Genomic DNA, 9,403 nt, shown 5'->3' with positions numbered 1-9,403 from the left:
GAGTATTGCGTTATATACTTAATAAATGAGAGAGAGAGAGAGCAAGCAGTAATCTTGATTCTATGGGCCTATTTTCTATCCTTATGTTTATAATACTTACATCTCTTATAATTACTGACAGTGAGCTGTGTGTGGAAGCATGAGTTGATGGACTAGTAATAACACGTGGTATGTGTATCACTATATCTGTGCTAGATATATGCCTAATGATTGGTAAAAAATGTCCTTAGAGGTAAACAATAATGTTCCAAAAGATCGTTTTGTCCGTAGTAATTAAGAGCCAACCTATCTTAAGAAATTGATAATATGCAGGGTTTTGGTTGTTTCAAAGAGAAACTTTAAACAGTTTGCCCTTCCTGTAAAAGTTCCTGATAATATATGCACACTTTGATCTAAAATTTCATTAGCATTGTACTGTTGGACGTTGGCTTAGGCCATGTACGTACATGCTTACACACAACAAGGTTTATTTTATGTAGGGATCGCAATCTGGCGGAATTTTCTATATCCCCGTGCATGTCGCCAACTATATATATACTCCTACCGGCCCATGTAAACGTATCAAGCAAAATGGCTGCTAAGATAGCTCTACTCGCACTTATGGTCTCCTTCCTCGCCGCAGCTCAGGCCGCCCATGGCCGCCATGCCGAACGCCGCGGCTTTCGCGCCACCTTGATCCGCCGCACCAAGACCGCCAACATCAACTTCACGGAGGCCGCTCGTCAGTCTCACCACCGGCTGTCAATGCTCGCCTCCCGGCGGCTCGACGCGGCCTCGAGCCACATGAATGGAAAGACACCGCTGCGGATGGACGGCGACGGTGGTGCCTATGACATGGACTTCTCCATCGGCACGCCACCGCAGAACCTAACGGCCCTCGCCGACACCGGCAGCGACCTCATCTGGACCAAGTGCGGCGCCTGCGCGTCGTGCGCGCCGCAGGGCACCCCTTCCTACTACCCGAACAAGTCGTCGACATTCTCCCAGCTCCCGTGCTCCGATCCTCTCTGCGGCGCCCTCAAGTCCGATAAGCTCGCGACGTGCCCTGCCAGCGGCGCGGAGTGCGACTACACGTACTCCTATGGCCTCGAGGACGGCGACACCTTCACCCAGGGCTACCTCGCCAGCGAAACCATCACTCTCGGCGGCGCCGCCGCGCCGGGCGTGGGCTTCGGGTGCACCAACGTGTCGGAGGGCGAGTACGGGAAGAGCTCCTCCGGCCTCGTCGGGCTCGGCCGCGGGCCGCTGTCCCTCGTCTCCCAGCTCAACGCCGGCGCCTTCTCGTACTGCCTCACCAGCGACGCCTCCAAGGCCAGCCCTCTCCTGTTCGGCTCGATGGCCGGCTTGTCGGGCTCCGGCGTCCAGTCCACCGGGATCCTCACCTCCACCTCCAGCACCTTCTACACCGTGAGCCTCGAGAGCATCTCCATCGGCTCGGCGACGACTCCCGGGACCCGCGACGGCGTCGTGTTCGACTCCGGCACCACGCTGACGTTCCTCTCGGAGCCGGCCTACTCGCAGGCGAAGGCGGCGGTGCTGTCGCAGACGAACCTTGCCCGGGCGCCGGACAGGGACGGGTTCGAGGCGTGCTTCTTCGAGCAATCCGGCGGTGGCGGCGACCCCGCGGCGGCCGTGCCGGCGATGTTGCTCCACTTCGACGGCGGCGCCGACATGACCCTGCAGCTGCTCAACTATTTCGTGGACGTGGGCGACGGCGTGGCGTGCTGGGTCGTGCAGAGGTCTCCCACCCTGTCCATCATCGGGAACATCATGCAGATGGACTTCCACGTCCGGTACGACGTCGACAACTCGGTGCTGTCGTTCCAGCCGGCGGACTGCGAGAGCCTCCAAGGGAGTGCGGCCTCGGTCTCGGCGGCTCCTCTCGTAGCAAAATTCCAGGGCATTCTCCTGCTGGCAGCGTTGCATTTTTTGTATGCTGCGTTCCAGGCGTGCAGTTAATAGTAGACTAGTGGCAGGGAAAAACTACTGGAAACGTATTTGAATTGTCGGTCATGATGTTGTGTTGTGTAATCAGTTACCGCGCAGACAATAATTTAATTTGAGAAAATTAAAGGACAAATAAATATACATGGCCTAACAATTAATAAGCTAGCTCTCAACTTTATTGATCTGATTATGTACAGCTTAGAAACCACTACTCCCTTCATTGTATATATCTATGGAACAAAAACTTTTGAAAAGACTTCTCACCAGATTAGAAACACCGAACCTCTCACGTTGGACCTACTTGTCAGAATTGAAAAGGATGGATAGGGATGCAGACCCATAAAAATAGGTTGTTACACAATAGTTCTGCCAGAAACTAAAACATTTTTCTCACAGCTGCCCTCGCTTACCCACCCGTAACCCGTGTTTCTTTCTCAAATCTTGCAAAAATCATAGCTCCTCCATCTCATCTCTTTCCTTCTGCGCGTTTCCCTTTCCCTTCGTCCCCATACACACCACCGCTCCCCGCCTTGTACACCGGCACCGCCTTTGTGATGCCCGCCAAACTACAAGGTTTCTCCCATGATATAATGGCCTAAATGTGTTGCAATAGGCCCAAAATGGTTGCAATAGGCGCAATTGCAACACAATCACTTGGTAAAAAGTGGTGGAAAGTACCTCCGTAGTCTAAACTTTGCACCATCAAATTCATTTTGGCGTTGCAAGGATATACGGATTGCAACATAATGAGGTGTGGCAATTAACAACTAATGTAACGTTTGTGTTGGTGGTAACAAAATACTAATGCAACGCATGTGGTGTTGCCCTAGGTGGTAGTTGCATCGTATCCCAAGTGTTGCAGTATGCGTATTGGCAACGAAAATTGGTGTTGCAAACAAACATACTGCCACGCACCATAAAATGGTAATAATAGAACCCTTTATTGCCATGCTCGTAGATTGGTTTCTATACACGGCTCGGCAGAGGCTGCGCACGCGCTCGCAGATCCCTGGCGTTTTAAGGCTACGGCGACGGCAAGACGGCAACGAGGTGTTTGGGTCAATGGTGTGCGTTTGGTGCTCGGCAGATGTTCGGCGGAATGCCGTGGAGGCCTTGGTGCCTCGCAAACGCGGCGGCGCGACGTCAGCAAAGACCCAAGCGGTGGCATGGCGACGGCTTCAGTTTGGATCCACGATGGTCGGGTTCGTGCGCGTGAGCACTTGGGTAGCCGAGATGCGGCGCGGTCATCGGCACCCCGGCCGGCCGGACGGGGCACGGACGCAGGCACGGGCACCTGGGAAGCTAGGGTCACGACAGGATCGGCGGTGCTCGGGGCGGGACAGCGACGGGCCGCGTCGGTAGGGCGTACGGCGGAACAGCTCGGCTCAGCAAGAACTCTGCCGGGCATGGCAAAAGGCTGGGCCTTTTGGGCTAGGTAGAGCACATCGAGGGCAAGGCGGAACTGGGAATAGGTACAGAACCGCGGCAAGGTGGGTGCGCGTTCGAGTGCAGAATGCACACTACTACAGAAATACTGATTTGTCCTGGTTGGGAAACCCCTGTTGTCCTGGTTTCCCAACCGGGAGCACCGGGCCGGGACAAAAGGGGTGCCCTTTTGTCCCGAGTCTGGCAACCGGGACAAAAAAACACCCTTTTGTCCCGGTTGCTAACACTAACCGGGACAAAAGGGGCTGCCAGTGCCACGTGACTGGCGCACTCTTTTGTCCCGGTTGGTGTTACCAACCGGGACAAAAGGTCCATTTTTTTCCTGTTTCTCTTTTCTCAATTATTTTTCTATTTTAATTATACTTTTACATTTCAATTAAACTTATGTATTGGAATTCAGTGTGTAAGGTCTCCACTAATATATACATATATATAGTTATTTATATAATATTTGTCCTAGATAGTTTCCATATATATGCACATATATATTATTGGAGGGCTTAAATATATAATATATACATACTCATAAATAGAAATATAATACATACACACACATATATATTTACATAGGTATATTCGTTCTTAATTATATATATATACGCGTATATTATCATATTTGCTACGATTGTTAATGTGAGAATGTCCATCATAGTAGAATTCGCCTTTTGGATCGAGGACTTGCTCAACAATAAATCCGGACAATTGTTTTTGAATCGCCATAATCTTTTCCTCCGGTATGAGTTTATCGTGCATCTCCTCGACTTATGGAAAAGGGGGATAATTAATTTTGACTAATTAAAATACGAGTTCAAACATTAACAAGTTTTTTACTTACTTCCTCCTCCCAATCTGCCAAGGCCTTTGGAGGACCTACCAGACCATGGATGTTCTCGCATACATAGTATGCGCATAAATTAGTGCCTTGTTTCTGCCTCATACACTTTAAGAGAGAAGAAATTATCAGGTATTTACATGAATATATAATAAAACTAATGAAATATGCAACGAATCATCCAAGTGCGTACCGTAAAATCTGTCTTGATCTTCAATTTCTTGTTCAATTTGCCTGGATGATTTTTAGCGACTTGTTTCCAAACCATGTGCATGATTAGAACAATTATAGTCAAGTAACAAAGTGATTCAAATTATCGGTTATCGACGGAAGTAGTGGTAGAATTACTTTTTCATCATGTTAAGAAGATCTTCGTATTGTTCTGGATTTCTCCTCAATGAGTCCATAACCACGAGTAGGCTCTTCTCGGGAATTATGATAATTAGGACCCAGTGTTCACTGCAAGATTATACGGAGACAGTTCTTGGTAGTTAAGATTTAAACAATTCGATTACAGAATAGAAAGAGTTAGACGGAAGGAATCACTCACGCAAAGTTGTAAGGAAATAATATCATTTGTTTGTTGTGATGAACGCTTATGTACTTGAACAAGTTTTGGAATATCTCATCGGAATTGTCGCGTAGAAGTCTCCAATTACAAGTAATTGGGTCGATGAAGCCGAGGTGAGAGTATCCCTTTCTCCTGCAAGTTTGTATCTCCATTCTACATGATACCGAATAAATCAAGGGATCAATATGTTGAGATCATACAAAACAATACGTAAGGAGAGTAAAATACTTACAGAACCTACAAGCCGACCATAGAGATGTCGAGGTCCTCCTGATGGAATAGTTGGTAAACTTCTTCCCAGTTTGTCCATATAATGGCCTCCCCCCGTAAGAAATCGTCATCTTTAATCTTTGCGCCCTGCATGAAGATGCAATCGGCTATCGCACGCATGTAGTACTGGTGCAACTTATACATTTGCGTTGGAAGCACGAACACTACTTCGGGGGGTACAAGAGATTTGCCCAGCTCATACGTCCATTTGACGACCACATCGGCCTTTGGAATATCTTGTCCCCCTACAATCTGAGCCGCCGTCATGTTTGATTCTTTCAAAAATGTAACAAAGTCTTGTTGTTGCGTCGTCTGTCCCACTACGAGAGGCTCTATTTATTGTTTCTTTTGGGCTCCGAGCCGTGGAACGTCGGACGACGACGACTTTGATTGTCTCTTCTTTTTCTCAGTAGTTTTGATAATTATGCGGTCATAGTCTGAAGGGGGATCTCTCTGAATGAATTCTCTCTTATTTGCTTCACACATTCCCTTAAAAAATTTCAAATCTCCCGGATTTATCACTTTCTCGGGCTTCGGCTTGAAGTGCTCTTTAACTCTTTCAGTAGTCCTCCGATCGCATTCTTCAATACTTAGGTCCCAGGGTTTAATAGGAGCCTCCTTGGTTTTTTTTTCTTCTTTTCCTTCTTCTTTGGAGGCTCCTTAGCCGGTGCAACTACCTTCTTTGCCGGCGACTGTTTCTGCTTCTTTGCCGGCGGCGGAGGGGGTGACCATGGAGGCGATGGTGACGCTTGAGTGTTCATCGGCGCATGAGATGATGGTGATGGAGAATGTGCGGGTGAACCTTGCCGAGACAGTGTTGCCCTTGGGGAGTTTTGTGGAGATGACGGCCTTGGAGAGGCATGCTGAGATGCCAGTCTTGGTGTTCGATCATCCGACTTTAGGACAATGTAGCGCTTATCCCATAGGATGTAGCCATGAATGGCTTCTGCTAGTGTCCTCTCCCCATCGCCTCTAGAAATATCAAGCTCGAGCGTCTCCCAACCCTGGCATACCTGCTCCACACCAACTCTTGTATATCCTGTCGAAATTTGCTGCGCGTGGTACACGTCGCCTGGTTGAGTTGGCATGGCGGTACCACACGCAACAGTGAACATTAAGTTCTTAATGGAAGTCTGTAGGTCACAAGGTGTCCACTGGGTGATCTCATCCACTGGAAATCGCTGCGGAGCCGTCGCTTCAACTGCGGCCTGGATCCCTGTTGGCTCGACGGTGACGTCTGTGGAAGCGCAGCTGCTTTTCCGCTGAGACAGATGATCGGCTGCGACATTAGGCTCTGGAGGCACCAGTTGCGCTTGCTATTGCTGGCTCATTGCTATGGCCACTTGGCGTTGAACCTCTTCCTCCAGTCTTTGATCGTGTGACATGAGCCATTCCTCTAGCCTTCGCAAGTTCTTCCGCTCTTCATTCTTTCTTCTTTGCCGGCTTCTATATGATTCAATGTAATCCCTAAACCCATACTTCCACGAAACCGCGCCTTTTCCTCTTGTGCGACCCGGATGATCTGGATTCCCAAGGGCGTAAGTCAGCTCGTCCCTCTCTCTATCCGGCTGGAATGTTCCCTCGGCCGTTGCTTGTATGGCCTCCTGTAGTCTCTGAGCTGCTAGCTGGATGTTTGGCCCATAGATGCAGGCCCTAGTCAATGGGTCCAAGCTTCCCCCGTGACCATAAAATCAGGTCCTTGACCTTTCAAGCCAGTTCATGGTAGCAGGTTGGATGCCTCTGTCAAGCAGATCCTGCTCCATCTTCTCCCATTTGGGTATTGCAAGCTTGTAGCCTCCTTGGCCTAGAGTGTGATGGTACACTTTCTTCGAGGCGTTGTCTTTGGCCTTCTGTACCTTCTGAAGCCCAAGCTCTGAAGACTTGTATTGCACAAATGCATCCCAGTGACCCCTGAGGTTTTCGAGCTCGCCGGTAAACACGGGCGTGGTCCCAGTCTTGATATATTTCTTCGTCAATGTTTTCTTGAATGATTGCAGCTGTTCGGCCATCTTGCTCAGGGTCCAGCGCTTGCATATCTCTCCGGATTCAGCTGGAACCATGAAGTTTTTCTTAAGCTCCCGCCAGCACCATTCTTTTTCTCTTTCGGGTACCGTATACCGTTCCTCGCTTAGATTGGAAGCTTTCCATAGCCTGAAGCTGATCGGGATGTGGTCCCTGACAATACATTCGGATTGTCTTATGAATTTTTTGGCCGCAACTTCTAGAGTGATCGGTTCACCATCTAGACCAACTTCCGTTATAATGAACTGCCCTTCCAATTTTTTTGTCGGGCCTCACTTCGTCTTTTTCTGCTGTGACGATGATCCAGACGGCTATAAAAAAACATTCATATCATTCATATAGATTCAGATGAAAATATGATTTTCAATACAAGTAAGTATAGTTGTGATATGTACATTAGCACTTTGTTCACCAGCAGCGTCATCCTGAATAGATGGTGCCTCAATTCCATCACCGGACATATTCAAATATATGTCGGTATTGCTGCCATCATCAGCTTGTTCAGGGGCATCTCCTTGACCTTTGGCAATCCTATTCAACAGGAACTGTTCGTCTTCCGCGTCTGTGTGTCGCGGGTCCATCGTAACTAAAATATGAATACAAATAAAACCCTTAAGAAAATTCTCTAAATAATCCACATATTTAGATCGGTAACGATCGAAAACTATCGGAAACGATCGGAAACAATTCGGTCGGTATTGGTAACGATCGGAAACTATCGGAAATGATTCGGTCGGTATCAGAAACTATCGGAAACGATTTGGTCGGTATCGGTAACGATCGGAAACTATCGGAAACGATTTGGTCGGGATCGGTAACGATCGGAAACTATCGGAAACTATCGGAAATGTTTGTGTGTTAGCGCGACTTTGCGAGCTCGAGAAGTAATATAAATGACATAATTAAATAATAAATACATGATACACTAAATATATTTGAATGACATAATTAAAGAATAAATACATGATAAATTGAACTCTTTGAATGACATAAAAAAATAATAAATACATGATAAATTAAACTCTTTCAATGACATAATTAAATAATGAATACATCATAATAGAAATTCTCTCTAATTCTATATTTCCTTCTCTATTTCTCTCTAAATTCTCTCTAATAATATATCCATAATTTGTCGGTAATAATATATCCAAAATTGAATTCTAATAATATATCCAAAATTGAATTCTAATAATATATCCAAAATTGAATTCTAATAATATTTCCATAATTAAATTCTAATAATATATCCAAAATTGAATTCTAATAATATTTCCATAATTGAATTCTACTAATATATCTATAATTGAATTCTAATAATATATCCAAAATTGAATTCTAATAATATCTGCACAAAATTTGCACTTAATTCTAATAATTGAATTCTACTTAATATATAATAAATAAAATTAACTCCTAATTCACTAAAATTTGCACAAAATTTAGGGTTTGGGGGCCGGGGCGGCGGCGGCGGCGGCGGCGGCCCAAGATCGGCGCCGTTTTCACCTAATGCAGCTCGGGGCGAGGTCGGGACGGCGAGCTCGGGGCGGCGCACGGGCGAGGCGGAGGTTGAGGACGACGACGGCGCAAGCGGCGCGGCGGTGGACGTCGGGCGCGAGCGGGGAGGAGGGACGACGTCGGCGCTCGGGTGGGGGATCGGGGCGGCAGAGATCGGGGACGACGGCGCGGTGGGGCGGCGCTCGGGGACGGCGGAGCTCGTGGCGGCGCTCAGGGACGGCGGAGCTCGGGACTAACGGCGCAGTGGGGCGGCGGAGCTAGGTCGGCGCGTCCTCTGGTGGCGGGGGACGACGGTGCTCCGGGACAACGACGGCGGCGAGCAGGAGGCGGTGGGCACAGGGGACGGCAGTGGCACGAGCGAGGCGGAGATCAAGAACTGACAAAGTGTTGGAGGAAGGCGGAGGGAAAGGGAGATATATAGGGTGGGGGGCCTTTTGTCCCGGGTCGTGGCCCTTTGTCCCGGGTGAGAGCCACCACCCGGGACAAAAAGGGCCTTTTGTCCCAGGTCGTGGCTTCACCCGGGACAAAAGGTGATTTTGGGAGGGCAAATTCCCAGCCCGCGGCCCACCTTTAGTCCCGGGTGGATCTACCACACGGGACAAAAGGGGCCCATTTTCCCTCATTCCCGCCAAATCTTATGTTTATTTTTGTTTCTTTTTACTTCTCTTTTAAGATAGGCTTTCATTTGTTAATTCAGTTAAAAAATTATGATTCCAGAAATTATGGAACAAAATTTCTTATCTCTATATAAACTTGATACACGCAACAAAAATAATTAATTTTCATTCAAGTGATTG

The 9,403-nt window shown here is 47.8% G+C and overlaps 1 protein-coding gene across 1 annotated transcript; it reads left to right on the top strand.

Moving 5' to 3' along the window:
* The first annotated feature begins 570 nt into the window (after positions 1-570).
* On the top strand, positions 571-1,959 carry LOC120684826 (aspartic proteinase nepenthesin-1-like). The gene has a single exon (XM_039966692.1). It carries the CDS (start codon positions 571-573, stop codon positions 1,957-1,959), a length of 1,389 nt encoding a protein of 462 aa, XP_039822626.1.
* Positions 1,960-9,403: the final 7,444 nt, after the last annotated feature.

Source organism: Panicum virgatum, chromosome 8N (genome assembly GCF_016808335.1).
Source record: "Panicum virgatum strain AP13 chromosome 8N, P.virgatum_v5, whole genome shotgun sequence".
In the NCBI taxonomy this organism is placed as follows: domain Eukaryota; kingdom Viridiplantae; phylum Streptophyta; class Magnoliopsida; order Poales; family Poaceae; genus Panicum; species Panicum virgatum.
The sequence above is the reverse complement of the archived record's forward strand: the minus strand, read 5'-3'. Positions and strand labels throughout refer to the sequence as shown.

Bases quoted from the DNA above. Each gene is read 5' to 3' on its own strand.
- LOC120684826 (XM_039966692.1), top strand. From the start codon at position 571: ATGGCTGCTAAGATAGCTCTACTCGCACTTATGGTCTCCTTCCTCGCC.